At 48.8% G+C, this 22,435-nt stretch overlaps 2 protein-coding genes and 1 long non-coding RNA gene across 5 annotated transcripts in view; 1 reads left to right on the forward strand and 2 right to left on the reverse strand.

The window, feature by feature from the left end:
• The window catches only part of FAM131B (family with sequence similarity 131 member B), a 48,066-nt gene extending 46,786 nt beyond the window's left edge, over nucleotides 1-1,280 (reverse strand). The window contains exon 1 of one of the 2 annotated variants that reach the window (XM_083593695.1): nucleotides 1,182-1,280. In XM_083593695.1, the coding sequence (XP_083449821.1) occupies nucleotides 1,182-1,209 (28 nt within the window). In that variant the 5' untranslated portion in view covers nucleotides 1,210-1,280. Of the gene's footprint in view, nucleotides 1-783; nucleotides 833-1,181 lie in introns of those variants that run through there. The other variant, XM_083593694.1, reaches the window with a different exon arrangement.
• Nucleotides 1-22,435, reverse strand: part of LOC310753126 — an 83,387-nt gene that overhangs the window by 48,900 nt on the left and 12,052 nt on the right. The gene's annotated exons all lie outside the window — the stretch shown is intronic.
• ZYX (zyxin) overlaps nucleotides 21,863-22,435 on the forward strand; it is a gene marked incomplete at its 5' end in the record, with an annotated part of 32,265 nt that continues 31,692 nt past the window's right edge. The window contains one exon of one of the 2 annotated variants that reach the window (XM_083593238.1): nucleotides 21,863-22,268. In XM_083593238.1, the coding sequence (XP_083449364.1) occupies nucleotides 21,896-22,268 (373 nt within the window). The remainder of the gene's footprint in view (nucleotides 22,269-22,435) is intronic. The other variant, XM_083593239.1, reaches the window with a different exon arrangement.

Raw genomic sequence — 22,435 nt, forward strand, 5'->3', positions numbered from 1 at the left:
TGCAATTGCTGCCTCTGTCTAATTTACTCTTGCGTCGTGAGGGTGAAACGGGATCTATATTGCAATGCACCACGAGCCCCTGAGATCTGGCAGGGAAGGAACGTTAAACAAACGCGGAAGAGTAATTTAACTGATATGCCAAATACAGGAGGAAAGAGGCAGAGCTTTTGGGCGAAAAGCATTTCAGTGCCAGAGTCGGAAAAACTAAACGGCAGCACCACCACTAATGGACAATGTGGGTGGGGCACAATCCACTGGGACGGCTTTCCTGGGCAATACTCATCCAACCAATTTTTCGGCACCTTCCTCCCTTTTGCACTGAGCCTTCCTGGAAGGTTGTGGCACATGGGTCAAAAGCCCAGCCTGGACGCCTCTTAAGTGGTACCCAAACCCACCCTAATATGCCTCACGCCTGGAAGGGCCTTTGCAAAGACTCATCCCAGAATATGTCCTTTTCGCTTTTGCAATTCTTTGGAAATGCCTGAGGCTGCCGCCCGTAAACCCCGCTGGGGACCGTGGTGAGCGGGTGCCATTCGATTCTAGAGGGATGCGAGGAGCTGTGTAGCAGAAGCAAGCGGGGGTGCCCTTGGCAAGGCACTCCGGTCTTGTGGGAGGGATCCAGTGGCTGCTCCTTCTGCTGAGGCGTGGGCAGCCACGGGGAGGGAGGGAGCGAAAGAGGGATGAGCAGCCATCACTGCAGTGATATGGAGAATCTGATAACAATAACCACGAAGGGGAGGGGAAGGGATCAGCTGGCAACCCAGGCGCTGGTGGGAAACTCACTCAAGGAGTGGTGGAATGGTCTGGCCACTGTCATTCCTTATTCTTTACATTAAGGCTTTCTCCATCCATCTCCACGCCATAGGCACCTAGGCCAGCAAGAGATGGGCATTCCTGGGCGAAGACGGAGGCGGTGACTATCCTCTCCTTGTCACAGAGGAAGCACACCTCTTGCCTCCGAGGGCGCCTGCCGCTGCCAACCCCTTGGGGATGGGGGGCTCTCATCCTGGCAGCAGGTGAGAAGCAGCCCAGGCTGCAAAGGGGAGACCCCGCACTCCAGACGTGGGGCCAGCCAGCGAGACCCCCTCCCCATTCTTCCAGACGGGGGCAGACGGCCCTTCCAGCCCAAGGCCCCTTCTTCCCCGCCTGGCTCGCCGCGGCGCTTCTCCGCCCCTCCTTACCGACAGTCCTGGAGCCGATGCAACCCATCCTTCCTCCGGCCCGCGGGGCTCCCTCGTCGGGGAGGGCGCGCAGGAGCAGGTGCAGGAGGCGGCGGGGGAAGCGGCCGCCGCAGCCTGTGCGCACCGAAGCAGAAGGCGGCGGCGGCGGCGGCGGGAGCGGGGCTGCGGAGCGGGGGCTCCGTCACGGCGAGTCCCCAGGGCGGCCCGCCGGGGGCCCCGCAGGGCTGCTCATCCCCGCGCCGAGGGGCGAAGGCGCGCGCGAGCCCGGCAGGCCGAGGCGCCCCGAGGGAGCCGCGCGAGACGCTTCCCCGACGAGCAGCCAGACCCGCCTCCTGCCCGCCCGCCTGCCGTCTCCCTCTCTCTCTGCCCGGCTCGGTGGAAGGAAGATGCTCCCGGGGCTCACGAGGGAGGGAGGCGAGGAGGGAGGAGGGCTCAGATTGGGTAAACAGCTCCCGAGCCCGGCGCGGCGCTGCCATTGGCTGAGCCGGAGCCGCGGCGGGAGGAAGGAGGGAGCGGGCGAGGAGCGCAAGGCGGCAAGGAGACGCGCGCTGCTGCTGCTGCTGCTGCTGCTGGGGGCGGGGGGCTGCCTGCTAGCCAGCCAGCTAGCAGCCGGCCTGGTACACGCCCTGCCATGCCGGGGGGGGGGCAGGTGGGTGGAGAGGAGAAGCTGCAAAGCGGCGTGTTGGCACGTTCACACGAGAAAGCAGAGCGGGTCTCCGCTCTTTACCAGGGGGCCATTTTGAGGCATGCCGCCGTACGAGGCGGCACCGAGGAGCAAGCGGGGCGGGTGGGTGGAGAAAGCCAGCCAGCCGTGAGGGTTCACACGGGTTGTTGCGGCTTCTCCTCCCTCGGGGGTGGTGTGGCGGCCATCTGCCACGGATGCTTCACTCCAGATTCCTGTTTTGCAGGGGGTTGGACTAGACGACCCTGGAGGTCCCGTCCAACTCTACGGTTCCTGGATTCCATGGGTGGCATCGTGGCGGGGGTTCAGATGCCAGGGTCGTCGCCTCGGGTCAAGGGTCGGGGAGGAGAGTCCGGCGGGCGTCGTAATCCGCACCTGTCCAGAAGCAGGGCCGCCGCTGGTCGGCTGCGGCTGCCAAGCCTGTGCGTGCGCCCACCTGGCTCCCGGGAGAGGGCACTGCGCACTGAAGGGCAGCCGGCGAAGAGCGGCTACGACTGCAGTCGTCTTCGGCCTTCGCCGGCGAGGAAGCCCACGCCCAACGCGAGTCGACGGGCGCAGGAGGGCGCTGCAGGTCGTTGGAACAGCGAGGCCCGTCGGGACAGAGGGCGCGAGAGGGATGGGGGAGGCCAGCTCCCGGGCATCGCAAGCCCCATAGCAGCCAACTCCTAGGGGCCGAGGGACCCCCAATAAAATATTGGAGCGTAGGGGTGCCCACTTGAATGAAATATTGGGGAAGTGGGTAAGCCCCGCCCCCATAATCGATCACATGGCGGGGTGCACGCGCACTATTTGAATTGCAATGCCTATCAACTTGGGGGAGGGCAGCCCTCTCAAATATTTTATCCCTCCTCCCCCCCCCCCCCCAGCTGACGGGCATTGCCATTCAAATAGTTGTGCGTGCATGGCACCAAACGATCGATTATGCCAGGCGGGGTTTTACCTGCCCCCCCCCCCATTATTTTATTCAAGTTGGCACTCCTGCAAGCCCTCTTTGCCCCGGGCAGACGGAAGGTGCGCGGGGAGGGACAGCGAGATGCGGCCGCTTTTTTTCTTTTGGTGGCGCTTTCGGGCTCTGCGCCTCTGACCCAGAAGGAGGCGCGCGCGCCGGAGCCTCCTCGCGTCCGCCGCCGGGAAGTGCAGCGGCGCCTCCGAGCGCGCACCACACCCGCAGTGGACGGCGCGGCATCCATCGCATTGTCTGCGGCGCGTGCGAAAGGGGGGGGTGGGTTCCTGCCCGTGCCAGACGGAGCGTCCGCGGGGAGGTTGGGAGGGAATAGCGGGGCGCGGAGGAGGGGATCCCCGGCACGCGCTCGGGAGCCGGGAACCAGCAGGCAGATATGACGGAGAGCTACAGCCGGGACGATCAGCGCAGCTCCACGCTGTCGATCCGGTTCAAAGGTGCCCCTCCTCCGGCGACCTGATCTTCGGGGAACGCCCGGGAAACCCGTCGGCAGCCCTTATCCCTCCACGTGGGTCGTTGGTTGGTGGGGGTGATGGGGCCTGCAGGTCCAATGCCAGAGAGACAGCAGCCCTGTTAGTCTTTCAGGGGCGGGGGGGGGGGCCTAGGCGAAAGAGGCACCCTGAAACACTGACAGATATACTGGGGCAGAGTCTTGCCTGGGCCAGAACCCACAGGTGCGCATGACTTCCCCACACAACACCCTTTCACAGATCCCCCAGCAGGGTGGTGATTGCCCCAGACCATAGGAGCCAATTCCTTTGCCCCCCCCCAATACAATATTTGAGGGGGCCGCCTCCTCCTCCCCAAGTTAATGAGCATTGCTATTCCAATGGTGCGATAGCTGGGGAGAGACATCTGGTGAATGAAGGTCAACAAACCAAACATTTGGAAAGCTTGCAAATACAACCTTTTCCCCTCTGCTAGCAGGTAAGACCATGTTGAGCAATTGGACCCACAACGTTAGTGCGGACTTTGTTCTGTTTCCGATGGGATCCTTCCCCACTGAAAGGTCCTTTCTAGGAAGAAGTCTCCTAAGCTTAACTCCTTAACATGCCCATTTTGTTTTATTGCTTTTGTTCCGAAGGCGTACACTTAAGAAAGAGTGGTACAGCCAAAATACTGTTTTAATCACAGCAATGAGAACAGAGTCTGTTAAGTTCCTCCTCCTCCCATTGCCAAACTGCAAAAAGCTGGGGTGGGGGCAGCACTGAACAGAGCTGTGGGGTATGTGTGGCATAGGTAGCTCAGTAGCAGAGCACATATTTGGCCGGTCTCAGGATCAATCCAGCCAGCAACAAATCTGAGATTTTGTTGAGCCGCTGCCAGACAGGATAAACAGTCTTTGCTAGATGGACAAGTGAGTTCACCAATGTTCCTATGACACGAGCATAAGACGAGTTCTGCTGGATCAGACCAAAGGCTCATCTAGTCCCACATGCAAGCAAGACCTGAGCAAGCTTGCTACTCATTGTTTTTTCCCCAGCTCCTGCAATTCTTAGTCTTCTTCCCTCTGACACTGGAGTTGGCATACAACCATTGGGAAAAGTGCATGATCTTCTGCACAGACACATTCTTAATCCTGGGCCACAGTTCCAGCTGATGTCAGCTTTAATAATAATCGGGGGCACTTTCGCTGAGCAATGATTTCCTTCCTATGTTTGAGCCAGTTCAGGTGTTACCTGAAGCCATAGCCGAAATAGTGCCTGGTTTTTAAAAATCCTACTCCCAGTGAATTGTGCTGGGAGGAGCTCAGGGAGAAGAAACCACGGTGGTGCATCTGCAGCAGCACAACATCTGCCTCAGCTACAACAAAACATGTCTCTCCCACATCGGAAGAGTGGTTCAGATTTCTTCTCTGTTTATGGCACATTTAAAAGTTCATCCTTTCTTGTGCCTTATGGTGAGAGGTTGCCACACTTGATGACTGCCATTTGTGACTTGGCTGCAAGATTTTGTCCCATGTACATATTGTGGAGACTGCACATCTGCTTCGAGGTCAAGGCAAGGTTCCAAATATGTCACCACCTCCCAATTCGCTGGAATCCTGAGCAAGCAAGTTTGAAATTACCAGATGGGGGACTTCCGGGTTGGTGCCACTGTTTAATGGCGGATTCCCTCCGAGCTCCGGAGGGAATCGGCTCTGTAGCGTCTGGGTCTGGCCGCTGCGGCGAAGCGGGGACCCTTAAAATCACAGGCGCGGATGCCTGTGAACACAGAGACTCGGCGGGCACCATTTGCGCCCCCCCAATCCGCGACGGAGCCTTTTTAAAGGCTTCGGAACGGAGGCAGGGTAAGGCGTGGTGCTGAGAGTACTCCCTCGTCTACGGAGTGAAGCCGCAAGCCATTGACAGAGAGCGCCAACTTCTTCTAAGAGTGATTGGATCCTAAAACATCAACCCGTGAGTAATACGGAGATTGGAACTTTAAAAAATTTCTTATCTTGGATTTGGAACGAGCGGGAAGGGGCTAAAAAGGAAGTCCACCCCCCCCCTCTTTGTAAACAACTTAAAGCAAAGGACTGGGCAGCTAAGGTCGAGAGAATCTGTTTCTTGCTTTTTTTTAACAAAAGATCCTGACCTCACGGTTTGGACATTATAAGAAGATATTCTGGAGGATAAAAAGAATTTTGGGAGCTGAAACTACACCCCCCCCTAGACCCGGGAACGTCCGATGAGAAAGCCTGTTGCATGGAAGATTTTGACAGCTGTCAAGTGAGCTGCTAGTCAGCTAGTTGTCAGCTGGAAAAAGAGAACATTGTTTCTGCTGTTTTTGCTGGTTTATTCGGGATAACTTGTTGAAAATAAGGTTGATACAAAATAACTGGACTTTTGGTTTTTGAGCTGAAAGGAAGATCAAGGAATTAAATCCCCCTAGAGGGGTAACAAGGATACTACATTACAAAAATGGCTGGAGTGTCTAAATTCCAAGCAGAATTGGACAGAGCACTGGTTCTCTTGGGAAACTTACAAGATGAGTACGATGCTTTGTCTACAGAGGTATCGCTATTACACTGGACAGTAAACAACAGCTTGGAGTCTGATAAGGATTTGAAACAGGAAGCCTATTCAACTGAACAAATAAATGAAACCGAAAGCGTAGACACGATGGAGCAATATGTTCTTTTTGAAGAAAACGAAGGAGGAGATGGAGGTTTGCGGGAGTCAAAGGAGAGCTACAATATGAGGCCTGACATGATGATAAAAAAGGACAATAAAAACTGGATGCGGAAAGCCTGGTTTGATTGGGAATTTGGAAAATGGAGAGATCCTCTTTGGAGGAGATCTGAAGACCTGAGGATTATAAATTTGTTGAAGGTGGAAGCTGGAGCTGTGGGGACATTTGGATTTGAAAGAAATTTGAAACAAGAGTTGGAATACCCCATAGGCTTTGCTTTTGCTTTTAAGTATGGAGGACTGGCTAGAAGCAACACCGATTCTGTTGGGCCGGAGCCCCTCCGAGACCTGGGGCTTAACATCAAGGTCTATCAAAGAGACCGGCAGAAAGGAACTGAGAGAGACATAAGGGCCTCGGACCTGAGATCTCCAGGCTAAATAAATAATATAAAGACTGATGGATATTGGTTGGGGACTGGAACCGGGAGAAGGGTGGGTGGAGGTTGGGAATCCAAAGGGTACATAAGGATAATTTGCATTGCTTTGTTTGTTTTATATTTTGTTAGTGGTAAGGAAATTGGGTAAACCGTGGAAGGGAAATTTTGGTCGACCTTAGGAAAAAGGTTTAAGAATAAATTAATGAGGTATAAGTATTGATGTGTAATTTTAATAAGGTGAAATTGGTTTTTTTTTCTTTTTTTTAAATTAAGTGAAAATAAGGCTGTTAAAAATAAATGGAGGAAATGGAAAAAAGAAGTAAAGTAAAATAACAGTATGTTAGAATAAATGTTTAAGTTAAGGTGAAGAAATAAGTTAAGGACTTGCTGAATTGACAATTTAAATTGGAATACAAGAAGGGGAGGTGTGAGGAGGTCTGAGAAATAAGGTTGAGGAAAATAAGTATCAGAAATTGTATGTGTTTTTTCTATTTTTCTGTTTAGTTTCGAATATGCTTTTTTGTGTTGTTTTTATTTTGTTTATTTTTTTGTTTTTGTTTGTTGTGTGTTTTTTGAAAATACCAATAAATATTTAATAAAAAAAAAAAATGAAATTACCAGATGGTTGGATTGCCACTAGAGGGCTGTGAAAATTTGTGTCCCGGGCTTTTTAGACTCATCTACCTATCTACTGGGAAGTGGGTGGCGCTGTGGGTTAAACCACTGAGCCTAGGACTTGCGGATCAGAAGGTTGGCGGTTCGAATCCCCGTGACGTAGTGAGCTCCCGTTGCTCGGTCCCTTCTCCTGCCAACCTAGCAGTTTGAAAGCACGTCAAAGTGCAAGTAGATAAATAGGTACCACTCTGGCGGGAAGGTAAGCGGCGTTTCCGTGTGCTGCTCTGGTTCGCCAGAAGCGGCTTAGTCGTGCTGGCCACATGACCCGGAAGCTGTACGCTGGCTCCCTCGGCCAATAAAGCGAGATGAGCGCCGCAACCCCAAAGTCAGCCACTTTTGGACCTAATGGTCAGGGGTCCCTTTACCTTTACCTATATACTTTCTGAAACCCAAGGTTGCCAGATGTGAAATTTCCCCCCCCCCAACTCTCCTACCTCACAACTATCACTACATGCAGGGCGCAGTTGCATTGAACCATCCAACCTCAGCCCTGGAACTAGGCACAGCACCAGATAAATGTATTATGTTGTGTTAAGTGCAAGAGCCGACTGTGATTCTTCAATAGGCACTAAAGGCTAGGAGGTGCTTGCTCAATGTCATTTGAGTGGCTACTAGCTATTTCACACACGACGTTCAGGACCAGGTCAGATGATGGAGACACTTTGGCAGTTCAAATGCCCAAGTCATTTCGTGTATTTGCTTCTTCCGTTTGTACCCTGTCGTTCCGCCAAACAGTGCTGAGATGCTGGCTGCTTTTAGGGGCACTGATGTGGTATTAAAGCTAGCGTTGTGTCTGGATGCTTACCTGTGCCAATGCTCACCTTGTATATTTGTAAGGAACCCGATGGGGCTGGGCCATGGGCCAGGAACCAGGTGAGCCAGGAACCATGGGGCAAAGCCAATCAGGAACAAGGGACAACCAGAAATAAAGGTAGAGAAAAACAAGGCAGAAGCAAAGAGCAATCAAAGGATGCAGAAACACAAGAACTCAGAGAAGTCTTGATGCTTAAGGATCAGGAAGCTGTGTTAGTGGGTTATGTGTATATCAAACTACTTATGCAGTTGCTGCAACATGTAGTTCAGCGGCCCGCCACATGGGGCAGCCCCGCACAGTTCCGAATATTCCTGTCTGTGTGTGTATTTGAGTCCCGACGGAAGCAGATGTTGCACAGAAATGCTCTAAAAATGCCTGGGTTCCACTTTGGGGGCACGGTCAGAGGTGGGAGCTGCTAAGGCACCATCTGTCCATGTTGCAATGGATATATTTCGGTTTGTTCTCCCTGAGGATGTGCACAGGCTGCTTTGAGGTTCTAGGCCTTGCCCATCCTGGCCGGCTGAAGTGGTCAGAGCAGATCTGTCCATCTGAGTCTCAGAGACAGCCAGTGAGGCAGTGGGTAACTGAACTTGGGTGGGAGTTTGTTGTGGAAGGAGTGCCGCTCACGCACATAAATTCTGTGCAGCTGTGCCACAATGGCATTGTCACCGAAATGACAGATTTTTAAGCATTTAATCTGAATTGCCCCTTTCTGTGGAAAATTCAAAAAGCAAACACCTCCCGTTGTACATATGCAGTCACTGCTGATGTGGAATATTGTTTGTGGTGGGTTGGGACTTTTTTTTTAAAAAATTAGGGTTCATCATTCAGTGGGCATGCCACACACCCCGACTCCTGTCTGCTCCTCACCAGAGCACAACCCAGCCATTTTGTTTCAGGCAGCCCAAAGGCCTACTTCCACCAATCACGACAGGCTGAAGGCATGCTTGAATTTCAACAGCCAAAGCTTGAGGACCTCTTCTCTCAAGTTCACCACAAAACACAAATGGGGAATTGCTTCAGAGTTTGTAATCGTAGTGCATACATTGGGTTGGTTTAAAATAGATAGATGATAGATACAGTGGTGCCTCAGGTTAAGTACTTAATTCGTTCCGGAGGTCCGTTCTTAACCTGAAACTGTTCTTAATCTGAAGCACCACTTTAGCTAATGGGGCCTCCTGCTGCCGCCGGAGCACGATTTCTGTTCTTATCCTGAAGCAAAGTTCTTAACCCGAGGTACTATTTCTGGGTTAGCGGAGTCTAACCTGAAGCGTATGTAACCCGAGGTACCACTGTAGATAGATAGATAGATGCTGATAGATAGATAGATATAGATAGATGGAATAAAATAAAATACAGAGGTCTTGTTCAAGGCCTCTTTATCACTCTTGTGTGAGTTTTACACAAATATCACTCTTGTTCAAGACATCCATGTTTGACTTCTGTTAAAAACCCAAACAGGCATGGATATTGCTCAGCCACCTTGAAAAATGCACAAGCCTCCATTTTGCCAATTGCAAAATGTTAAAAAGAAAAAGATGTGCAGACACAGGTGTAGAAATACTCGTATACCTGGCGCCTCCAGATGCATATGCCACCAAGCTCTGTCCCCTGATGTGGACACCAAAGTGACAATGAAAATCGGTGACTGAAACGGATTTGTGGAAGTCTGAAATGACCCATTAGTGATAAACCTTCCACTGGAAAGGAGCCTTTCTCTGCTGCATTCTCAGCCTTTAGAGTCTGCAACTGTTTTAAACTGTCCACTTTTATAGTTGTTTTGAGGTTGCTTTGTGTGTTTTGTTTGAGTTTAATATTTGTTAAGCTTTATGTGTTTTTGCGTAAGTTAGGGCACTTCCAGGGAGCCTGTATAATGAGCCTTTATCCTGATTGACTTGCAGGGAGAGTATATGTTTGCTATTTAATGAACATCCACTCTGAAATATACTCAGTCTCGAGAGTGGATTTCATACTCTTTATTCAGCTCATAGTGGTGAGGAGGAATGGAAGTTCCCCCAGAATGTCTGCCTTATATACATTATTTACACAATGGGCCCCACATGATTGGCTAGTTCTGGGATTCTCCTGTAGGCCAATCAGGTTGCCGATTCCCTTCCACCTGGAGCTGGATTGGGTGGCTCCTGTGGACCAATCCGACTGCTGCATTCTGAATCCTATTGTTCTAGGACCAATCAGACTGCTGCATTCTGAATCCTATTGTTCTAGGACCAATCAGACTGCTGCCTTTTGGATCCTATTCAACTCAGTACATAACACCCTCTGATTTGTTTGAGGGAGAAGCCGGGTGACAGTTGCACCAAAGCAAGCGTTCTCCTATGATTCCCAGTACTCTTTCAAGTCATTTTACTTAGCACAAAAAAATCTGATCTTTGGGAGAAGCTGACTTGTTGCATAAGACCTTCCAATGAACTGCCGTTGCGCAACTTGAATTTGCTAGTTACATGACAGAATCCTGTCCAAAACAGCAACGGTCTGGAAGCCCCTGGTATGCTGCTTACGAGGAAACTGATCCTGACCACGGCTGCTGCGTGTCGTGCTGTGCAGACTAATGTGACTTAAGTCACCAAGGCCATGCGTATCTCTCCACTATCCCATTAACTACTTCATTATAATCTAATCCCTTTGATTCTGAAAGGTGGAGAATTCCTTTTTCTCCTGTTCTGAAGTCTCCCAAGAATGGTAGACATCTTTCCAGGACATATTTGCGCTGCAAATAACCAGGGCGGGGGAAAGGGGGGACATCACAGAGACTTGTTCCAGGAATCGCTGGTGTGATTGGCTCTTTGTTAGTTCTCTTCGTGTCTTTGTTTTTCCAAAACCAACGAGACTACAGATTCCCCAGGAATGCATGAAATCTAAAGGCATGACATCATGCTATGAAACCTCCAGGAACACATCCAGCCAGGGCTGAAAGTCTCATGCCGTGGAGATGAAGCAGTACCTGATTATTTGTACAATGTCCGTTCCGGGATAGTTGAGCATAGCTCATATTGCAACTAAATTGTACACCAGCCTGATCACACAGACACTGATCTGAAGTTAATGCTGGTTTCTTGAATCAACCATTCTGTAGCTACGGTGGACTTCACCAAGTCCTTAGAGGTCAGTTACCATTCATTCTTCAGCGCAATGTTCTCACACGAATGTGTGGCTGAATAAGATGAGACATACAAATTTCCGTCCTCTAAGGATGTAGGTATTCACCACCCCTGCTGAACAAGCTTGTTCTGTGTTAATTTAGGCTTGCAGATCAGTTGCAGAGCAAGCTCAGTGAATCTAGTTTAAGGAAATAAATAACACAGGAAACCATGTTTTCATGCCAGTCTGGAGAACTAGTTCCACAGTGGCTGGAGCAAAAGTCCTCTCTGAGGCATAATAATAATAATAATAATAATAATAATAATAATAATAATTTATAACTGCATTTTTCCATGTGTAAGATGCCCCCATGTATAAGATGACCCCTATTTTTTGAGCCCAAAATGAAGAAATAATTAATTGCAACATTCCGTGTATAAGATGACCTCCAATTTTAAACTTAAAAAAATTGGGGGGAAGTGCAGTCTTATACACGGAAAAATACAGTATTTATACCCCGTCCATCTGGCTGGTTTTCCCTAGCCACTCTGGGCGGCTCCCAACAGAATATTAAAAACACGATAAAAGATCACACATTAAAAACTTCCCTAAACAAGGCTGTTTCCAGACATCTTCTAAAAGTCAGATAGTTATTTATTTCCTTGACATCTGATGGGAGGGCGTTCCACAGGGCTGGCACCACTACCAAGAAGGCCCCCTGTCTGGTTCCCTGTAACCTCACTTCTCGCAGGGAGGGAACTGCCAGAAGGCCCTCGGAGGTGGACCTCAGTGTAAGCAAAGCAAGAGGGGAAATTGTCCATTTCACAGGTAGCTTTGTGGGAGGGACAAAAACGAATTCATGGCTCATGGCTATCCACTTTGTAGGTCTGTCTAACATTTGAAGACAAGTTCCGAAAAGACACAAAATAGGTAACAAGACAGAACAATGCTTTATTGATGCAGAAGAAAGAAGGCTTTTGAGTTACACATAAATCTTCATCAGTCAGAATGGAAAATCAAAATGCCAGCCCATACTTACTAATTTTAGTTAACCCAGGTTACTTCTTCCTGTGAAAAACCCATTAAGTAAAAACAACGGACTATACATCTGCAGTCACTGCTGATGTAAAAGCCTATTAACACACTTTTTTGAGGTGGGCAGTTAGTCACAAACAATGTTTTGGTGGGTGGTCCCTATTGTCACCCTGCTTCCTCTTGCTCCTCACCTGAGCGCGATCTGGCCATTTTGTTTCCAGGAGCATACTGTACTTGTTTTCTCCAACTGCTGAGAGTATGTTTGAATTTTGTTCAGAAGGACTATTCTCTCAAGACCTCAACATGCATGGGGAGTTACCTTGGAGATTGTAACTGAGGGCTCATCTATACTTTTGCTTGACCTGTATTTTGCTTGTGTTGTGTACTGATTAATTCCTCCAGGTCTAAGAGCTTCTCTGCGGCTGCGCCTTGCGAAAATTGGATTCTACCTGCTGAACTGGAAATTTTCATGCACGGAAAATCCAAAGAGAGACTTTGCTTACCGAGCTTCTGATTCAGCAGGTAAGACTGGATTTTCCCAAGGCACAACTGCAGGACAGCAAGAAAAGCTCTCAGACCTGGGGGGAAATAATTGGTATACAATCCGAACAAAATTTGGGGCAAGCGAAAGTGTGAATGAGACCTGAAGTACAAAAAAAAACCCATAGAAGTCTTGTGGAAGACCTCTTTACCGGCATGTAAGTATAGCTAAATATCAGTTTTGCACAAGAGCTCTGTATAATTTTTTTAAATCACCAAATGTAAATGGATGTTGCTGCCTTCTGCCCCCAAAATCTCCATTTGCCCATACTGAAGCATGATAGCCAGGGGCTGATAACATTTGCTCTGTGCACTTTCTGTGAAAAATACATTTTGAAGATGCACACACAGATACAGAAATACCTATATGTGCATGCCCCTCAAAAGGTGAAGGTCCCAGCTAATAGCACTCAGGGGAGGTAGGAATTGCATCACGTAAATAGCATTTTATTTTTATATTTAAGAGAATTTATAGACCAGACCCCTTAATATTAAAAAATTGTGTAAAATATTTATTTTTTTTAAATACTGACAAGATCAAGGAACTTTAAAAAGCAAGTACAGTGGTACCTCGGGTTACATACGCTTCAGGTTACAGACTCCGCTAACCCAGAAATAGTGCTTCAGGTTAAGAACTTTGCTTCAGGATGAGAACAGAAATCATCCTCCGGCGGCGCGGCAGCAGTGGGAGGCCCCATTAGCTAAAGTGGTGCTTCAGGTTAAGAACAGTTTCAGGTTAAGTACGGACCTCCGGAACGAATTAAGTACTTAACCCGAGGTACCACTGTAGACATAATAAGGTTATCATAAATATATGATGGACTATATGGAATTGGCGGAAATGACTGGCAGAATCTGAGACCAGGGAGAAGAGTTGGTGGAAGAAGATTGGAAGAAATTTAAAGACTATTTGCAGAAATATTGTAAAATTAATGAATGTTAAAATGATGCTGGATTGAAAATAAGTGGCATTAGCAACAAGGTTAATAAGAATATGCAAAAATGGATTGATAATGGATGAAAACATATAGTTATAATATGTTAAGATATAGAGTTAAGATAAATGAAAGAGGGTAAGGATTTGCTGAATTGATTATGTAAATGGGAATACAAAAAGGGGAGGTGTGAGGAGGTCAAGGAAACAAGCAAATGAGCTTAAAGATATCAAAAAATGGATTTGTTTTTTATTTTTTTCCTATCTATTTGTTCTTCGTATTTTGTATTTTCTTTTTTTCTATGTATTTTTTGTATTTTTTTATTTTCTTCCTTTTTTTGCTTTCTTTTTATTCTGTAAATCTCTGTTCTTTGTAAAACCCTAATAAATATCTTATAAAAAAATAATATCATAAATATAGATAAAATCATAATTTAAAAACAAGTAGACATAAGTAAATTATATGTCTGGGTAGGCTTGCGTAAACAAAACAAAATATTAGCAGGTGTCGAAAGCAGAACAGTGAAGGTGAGGGATTCCAGAGCACGCTAAAAGACTAGCAGACTGATTTTTAGCAAATGCAGAACACAAGCTATATAGCACTTTTGAAAGTGTAAGGTCTGAAGGAGTATAGCTTGACTGAAGCAGTCAAGTCGGCATATATAGGGTAAGCATGGGAGGAAAATGGTTGGACACACCTCATTGCGTCCTTTCCCTGAGCTTCGCAGCAACTGTACAGGAAGGCAAATCAGGTAAGCAAACAAATGCCATGACTAGTGTGGGTGCCAGTCAGACAACATTTCAGATACTGTACAAAATACATTGACCAGCAGGGGGCTACAAACTATTACAATGACTTCAGAAGCGGAATGGTATCTTTTAAACCAATTGTCTCATGCCAGTAACAAGAGTTAAAAGTCTTTTAGTTCCTTGGAACACACCCTTTCCGGTGTTGTCTAGATCAGGGCAGGAGACAAGGTATCAGAAAGGGAGTGGTCGTGTTGAGATAAATGTTTGCCTACTGGTGATAAACTAACTGTTCTCTAGGATAATTTTCTCATTAAGATCTAAAGCTGTTTGCGTTCCTAAATTATTATTTTTTTGCCTCTTACATATTTTGTTGCACTGTAATTAGAAATACCACAATCTATGGGGCAGTATTTCTCAGGTTTTTGATCCCTGTGGAAGATTTCAGTTTCAGATTTCTGACATAAAAACGAAAGCACACTTCCATCTTAACAGTCGGAAATGTTTACTTTTTTAAAGTTTGCAGCAGCAGGAACTACCAGCCCACAGAGGAGTATAGTAACTCATGTAGAAACGTACTATCTGCCACTTCCTCTGAGAATGAGTCATTCTGCTGTGTTTTTCCATCAAGAATGTTGAACCATGCCGTGGCAACTTGCAGAGCCATCACTAGGAGAGGTTGACTGCGAAAAGGTGACCCCAGAACAGTGAATTACGCTGAGAATTATGCTGCGATGGGGTGAGCTCCCGTTGCTCAGTCCCAGCTCCTGCCAACCTAGCAATTCGAAAGCATGCCAAAAAGTGCAAGTAGATAAATAGGTACCACTACGGTGGGAAGTTAAACAGCGTTTCCTCACGCTGCTCTGGTTTTGATGTTATGTTGCGCCAGAAGCGACTTAGTCATGCTGGTCACATGACCCGGAAAAACTGTAGACAAACACCAGCTCCCTCGGCTTGTAAAGCGAGATGAGCACCGCAACCCCAGAGTCGTCTGCGACTGGACTTAACTGTCAGGGGTCCTTTACCTTTACCTTTTACAACAGGCACAGTCCTTTGAAAGTGGGTACTTTGGAGAGCTTGTTTGTTGCGATGCACCAGTCATTCCCAGTCATGGGAAAATATGGGAGAATCGTACATTGAAAATGTTGTCTATAAGACTAAAAGAAAATTATTATAAATTACAGTGGTAACTTGGGTTACAGATGCTTCAGGTTACAGACACTTCAGGTTACAGACTCCGCTAACGCAGAAATAGTACCTCTGGTTAAGAACTTTGCTTCAGGGTGAGAACAGAAATCGCACGATGGTGGTGCGGCGGCAGCGGGAGGCCCCATTAGCTAAAGTGGTACCTCAGGTTAAGAACAGTTTCAGGTTAAGAACGGACCTCCAGAATGAATTAAGTTCTTAACCAGAGGTACCACTGTAGTTTGGAGATGGTATTTAACGCCAGTCAGATTAAATCAAATAAACAAGGAATATACGGTGTTGGAAGGGATGCCAAGACACTGTGAATTATGTTCACATGTGGTGGGGGTGTAAATATGTACAATTTTTCCGGCAAAGGGTGTTTGAGGAGATAACAGAAACCACTGGGTTAATGCTGACCGAAAGTCCAGAGGTAGCATTATTATCAATTTACGATGGGGTGGAAGGTTCGCAGGCTATGAAGGACTTGCTCACAAATTTATTGACAGCTGCATGAATTACGATAGCTAGGAAGTGGAAGGGGCAAGGTGAATATAAACTGGAAGAATGGTATAAAGAGATGCGGGATATAGCTATTAATGATAAATTAGCGTGTGCCATTAAGGCACAACGGGGAATACGCAGGAGAAATTATTTTGAGGAGATACGGAAGGTGTTTGCAGAATTTGTACTGTTAAAACAGAAAGGGGTCAAACCATCGCAAGAGGTGCTGAAATTCTGGAAGGTTGGATAGTTACAATGGAATGGTCTCGGTGGTGAGGCGCACATTTTTATTCTTATTTATTTATGATTATTACTTTGTCAAAATAAAAAAGGGGGAGAAATACAGTCATATGCTGTAACACATAATTTGGGTATTACTGCTGTGCAGGGTAGTGTGCATTGCAGTGATAGCCAATGTGGTGCCTGTCAGACATGGTGGACTACAACTCCCACCAGCCACAGTCAGCATGGCCAATAGCCAGGGATGATGGGAGTTGTAGTCCAAAACATAGGGAGGGCACTACCTTGGCTACCCACCCATGGTGTAAAGAATTCTGCTTTTATTCAGAACTGTTTGCCATCACACTACGGCAGCTGACCTTAACTGGGGAGGTGGTATACTGCAAAGCATGGTTTGCGATCCTTCACTAATGGCTAAGGCGCTTTAGGAGGCAGCAGACATGGCGCTTTGCTGACAGAACGCAAGGTGTGCTGGCACCATAAGAAATATGCTGGCGGAACAGCAAAAACAGGGCCGAGTTGCAGGTGGGAAGACCAAGGGAGGAACACATTTATGCCACATCCGATACCCCTTCAGTCAGCACCTCCGCTGCTAATTCAACCCCAGTCCTAGCACAACAAATTTCTCTCCCATTGATTTCAACAGAAAGGGGATTAAAAGAAGAGGTAGCCCCACAACTGACTCACGTCATCACCACAGAGCATTAGATATGATACAACACCCACTTGCAGCACACCACTATAGACCCCACACAAAGAGGGCAGAACTTAGATGATAGAGCACATCATAATAATAAAATTTTATTTATATCCCGCCCTCCCCAGCCGAAGCCGGGCTCAGAGCGGCTAACAACAGTAAAATGATACAACATTCTAAAACCATTTCATTATAAAATCAGTTCAGATCAGATTAATGGCAACCATTGGGCTCTGTGAGGATTGCCAAAGGAGGGGGTCAGGTTGTGCCCTGGCCAAAGGCCTGGTGGGACTGCTCTGTCTTGCAGGCCCTGCGGAAAGATGTCATGTCCTGCAGGGCCCTGGTCTCTTGTGACAGAGCGTTCCACCAGATCGGAGCCATAGCCGAAAAAGCCCTGGCTCTGGTTGAGGCCAGCCTAACCTCCCTGTGGCCCGGGACCTCCAAGATGTTTTTGTTTGAAGACCGTAAGGTCCTCCGTGGGACATACCAGGAGAGGCGGTCCCGTAGGTACGAGGGTCCTAGGCCATATAGGGCTTTAAAGGTTAAAACCAGCACCTTAAACCTGATCCTGTACTCCACCGGGAGCCAGTGCAGTTGGTATAGTACTGACATAAAGCTGCATATCTCTCTGGCATCTCTCAGGTTGCACACACTCAGAGCTCATGGGGTGAGGAGGCTGTGGAGAAGGGACACTATGGAGAAAGGACTTTGCGTGAAACAGCAAGGCCTCAGAACATACCTGAGCACATTGCTAACCCTCTGCTGCCTAGAACCCTAACAGGCACCTCGCTTTGGACTCCAGACACAAACATCCAGCACCAAATTCCGTTCCCAACTGCTGAGGGTTCCTGGGAGGAGTACGCAGAGAAGTAAACAAGGGAAGGGGAGGGACACACTTTATTCCGCTCTAGTTTGATATTGATATCCCTGCCAAGCTGTTGCACAGGATTCCAGAGGCCTTGGCCCTCAACCAGGACCTGTGCTCCTTTGGAGAATTGAGACACAACGGAGGCTGTTGTAGCTTTAAGAAATATGGTTTAATTACACACATTTCCACTTTCAGTCTTCATGGAGGGAGTCCAGATCTTACAGCATGGTCGTCTCAAGAGGGGCTTGTTTTCCCCAGCAGTTCAGTGCTGGAATCCAAGGCATCTCTCCCAGCCAGCCTTCAGCCAGCCTGCCCAAGATGGATCCCAGTCCTTCTTCTTCCCAGCAACTCTTGCTCAATACTCTCTTTTCCTGTCACCTCACACTCAGTTACCCTAGCAAACATCCAACCCCCCAGTCTTTGTTCACATCTCAGGACGGGGGGGGGGGGGAAGGACAGTTCTCTTGCACTGCCATTGGTGCTCAGTGGCCCTGTATTGTTTCTTAATGACCCGAGCTTGGCCAGGTCAGTTTACATAGGCTAGCCCATGAATTCCTCTGCAGCTTGTATAATAATTCACATAATCAATATCCTTCACATAATCAATATCCTAAAGGTAAAGGTAAAGGGACCCCTGATCATTAGGTCCTGTCGTGCCCGACTCGGGTTGCGGCGTTCATTTTGCTTTATTGGCTGAGGGAGCCGGCGTACAGCTTCTGGGTCACGTGGCCAGCATGACTAAGCCGCTTCTGGCGAACTAGAGCAGCACACGGAAATGGCATTTACCTTCCTGCCGGAGCGGTACCTATTTATCTACCTGCACTTTGACGTGATTTCGAACTGCTAGGTTGGCAGGAGCAGGGACCAAGCAACAGGAGCTCACCCTGTCGCAGGGATTCAAACCGCTGACCTTCTGATCGGCAAGTCGTAGGCTCTGTGGTTTAACCCACAGTGCCACCCGCGTCCCAATCAATATCCTACCATTTATTAATTTATAGGGTTTGGGGGGGATCCCTGCAAACCTATAAGAATGTGATTTTAAGAGTGGAGGGGGGTAGTCCAGGGTCCTTTCTCTCTCTGGCCACTCAGGTTTTCTAGATTGCGATGGGATAGGCCTCTGGGGGTGATGCTGCCCCCAGATGCCGTGTGGGGAGGAGAGGGACAATGAGGGAAGGATACCATAGGGGAATGGCATTTGGCGGGATCATGCTGCCTAGCAGGGCTGGCCTATCAAACCACAGAGCAGGGGAGGTGGACTGGTCACATGAGCTGTCATGGGGGGCCAGCAGGACTAGTTATTGGCCTATGCAGCAGTTTTGCTGACTGCGTCAGGTGTCCCCGATTGTGGGGGGGGGGCCTGAATTAGGACGGTGCAGGAAGTTCCCCTGTGCAGGGCCCCGAGCCAAGAGGGTACAAAACAAGAAGAAGAAGAAGAAAAAGCCTATATTTATACGGGTACCTACTGAGATCTATAAAAAGCAACTGTATCTATGGGAATTATTGTGAAAACAATAAATATTTTGGGGGGGTGCATGCCAAATTTTGGTGTGTCAAATTACCAATGGGCCTCACCTCTTTCCTGTTGTGGATTTGAAATAGCAACATGGCGGCATCATCCAGATGTTGTTGGGTGCCAATTCCCATCAGTCCCAGTCAGCGTGGCCAGTGGTCAGAGGTTATGAGAGTTGCAGCCCACATCATCTAGAAGGGGCCACATTGGCTATGGCTGCTGTGAAACATAAGCTGTTCCACCCACCTAGAGATTCTTTCGCAACCCCTGCAGAAGATCCTCAGGGTGTGTTTTGATCTCTGTGTGCTGCTGTGGCCGAGTTCTTTTGCCCTTGACGGGACTGTTCTTTGTAAGGCATTTAATAGGGGGCATTTCTTCCCTTTCCCCGGTGGAGGCTTCGAAGTCCTGCTTCCCAGCCCCAGGCAGCAGGCCACTGGAAGTCCATGTGGTGCTGGTAGGCTGCTCTCCTTGCCTCTCTTGCCCCCCACTTCCTTGGGCAGCTTGCCAGGATTGTCTTTCCCACTCCAAATGGCTTTTGAACCCTTGTCCCAGGAGAACCGGCTTCCTCTTGCCCTGGAAGCCATGTGGGTGCCATGTTGTGCGGGCTCTCCTTCTGCCCCTTCAGACGTTACTCTCAAAAATGGCAGGGATTGGCGTCATGGGATTTGAGCCAAATCACTTCCTAGCTGTGCCGGTGGGAACATGAGGATTTCTGCATGTTGTGGCAATTCTGAGGACGCGTCCCTATTACTCAGTTCACTGTCCGCCACTGTGTCCACACGACATGTTGACACAGAGGCAGTCTGGGCTGGGTGTGTTGGTTATTTCCCCATTTCTGTATATTTTCTTGGTGTTGTATTTCCCTCACTGAGCAGGCATTGGGAGTCTTTTGCCTTTTGTAAATCACATAGAAGTCTTTAGTTTGTGTAGACACTGTAACTTTATTTTTTTATTTTATTTTATTTATTTTATTTCGCTTGCATAGCAGTGGTGTATCTCCAGCACAAGCTAGGAACAGGATTTCTCGGTCTTTATTAGTCACCTGAATCGTGCAAGACAGACAAGGTTGTACAGTGGTACCTCGGGTTACATACGCTTCAGGTTACAGACTCCACTAACCCAGAAATAGTACCTCAGGTTAAGAATTTTGCTTCAGGATGAGAACAGAAATAGTGCTCCGGCAGCGTGGTGGCAGCAGGAGGCCCCATTAGCTAAAGTGGTGCTTCAGGTTAAGAACAGTTTCAGCTTAAGAACGGACCTCTGGAACGAATTAAGTACCTAACCCGAGGTACCACTGTATAGAAATGCAGACCTCACAGACTCCATCAGCTAAAATTAAAGAGACAGCATTGCATAGGTGAATTCTTCGTAGGGGAAAAAATGAATCTATACCTAAGGGGGTCCCAGAAGCAAACCACAAATAGGGAATGGGAAAGAGACGACATCTTGTGGGCTGCAGTCCAGGACGGAGAAACACCACAGATATATTCAGAGAACTGTATCCCTCCCACCCCACCCCCCTTTGTGGCCCTCATGTCAGGAGACCTCCATCATTCCTGATGCTTTTGAATGGCGCCATTCAAGTTAGGAAGGGAGTTCCTATTGTACCCTGAACTCGCACTCCAGGCTAGAGAAGACAAGAAGAACACACACACAAACAAACAAAAAAACCCCATGTTGGGTCATGATAACACTGGGTTTTTTGTATGTGGAAAGAACAAACTTCCTCACAGTTTTCTAAGAGGAAATTCTGAGTCAGATGCTAGCCTTGCAGCTGGTTCGGGCAGGGAGGGGAGAGAGTGGGTGGGTGGGTGGTTGGAGGAGAAGCCAAGGCAGACCCTGACTCATCAAGAACAGCTTTTTGGAGGGGGGCGCGCGCCTCCAAAGGAAATGAAGTCATTCCTAGAGGGAGAAAGGGAGTGAGGCTGCAGGAGGCGAACTCAAGATGTGCATTAAGAGGGGGAAAACACACCCAGAGTCAAGGTGGTTTTGGAGAAAGGAGAAGGGGTGAGGGGAAGAGATCAGCAAAAGTATGAAGGAAACCATAAACCTCACCAGGGCCTTGAGCTGAGGGCCGTGGGGGGGGGGGGAGACAGGGGCCACGACAGGGGCCCGCTGGGGGAGGAATGAAACACCTAAGGCTGGCCAGAGAAACGGAGACGCATTAACCTGTGTGCTGCCGCCTTTCCCATTCCGTCTGGACTGCAATCTTAACGCATCCTTACGCACCGGGAGTAAACTACTGAACTCTTGTCTCGAGGCTTTTCAGCAGTTTTTTAGGCTTGGGGCGCTAACGTGGCGAACTTTCACCTACTGGGAAAAACACTCGACAGATCCTCACTGGGGGATCGAGTAGAACACCAGGCCTATGTCCACTTTACCGGGGGCTAGTGAACTCGGGGAGGCGGGCGCCGCTTACTTCCGAGGAAGCCCAAGGAGGAGGGCGTTGCGCACGCGGTTAGTCTTAGGAGGCGGCCCCCACACCGCATCGGGCCGCCGGGCCCCACAGAGCAAAAACATGCCCAGGCTCGGACTCATCGAGGGGCTGCAGCCTTTTGGGAGGAGAGGAAGCCCCCTCCTCCTTTTCTGCGTGGTCGCCGGCAGCCTCCCCTCCTTGCCACATTCCCCGATGAGTGAGCTCAGCTGTTCGCTCCGAGCAGCCTCTCTCCTTTTATGGTCAAACAGCTTGGGCAGAGGGAGGCTCCCTTAAAAAAAAAAAAGAAAAGAAAAAGTTGCGATCAGCTCGGAAGTGTCGGGGCTACAACAGCTCCTTTTTCCTCCGCCCCCTCCGAGCTTCTTCAACACCCCTTCTTGGCAAAGGCAGCTTCAGAAAGTTGCGCGCGGGCCAGGCGAGCACAACCCTCCTGGCCGCGGGGAGGAGTCGCGAGGAGAGGCTGCGATCCTCAGCTGCAGCAGCAGCAGCGCGCACAGTCCTCGTTCAGGTCCCCCGGGGATCCCAGGGCAGCTCCCTTTCTCTGCGCCCTAAAGCTGCGCCACCCGCCGCCGCCGCCGCGGCTCCTGCTGGGACCAGACCATTGCCCTCTAGGTAAGGCTGCCTTCTCCTTGGAGAAACCTTCCGGGCTTCCCTCCACCTCCCCACCCTCCGGAAACTCTACCGTGGTTTTAAGAGCTCTTAAAACGTGTGCCTCGTCTTCGGAGGGAGGGCTAGGTGCCCCTACCTCCTCGGAGGCACCGGCGGGCCGGATGGATTCT

The sequence above is a fragment of the Podarcis filfolensis genome (genome assembly GCF_964270895.1).
Source record: "Podarcis filfolensis genome assembly, chromosome: 17".
Taxonomy (NCBI): Eukaryota; Metazoa; Chordata; class Lepidosauria; order Squamata; family Lacertidae; genus Podarcis; species Podarcis filfolensis.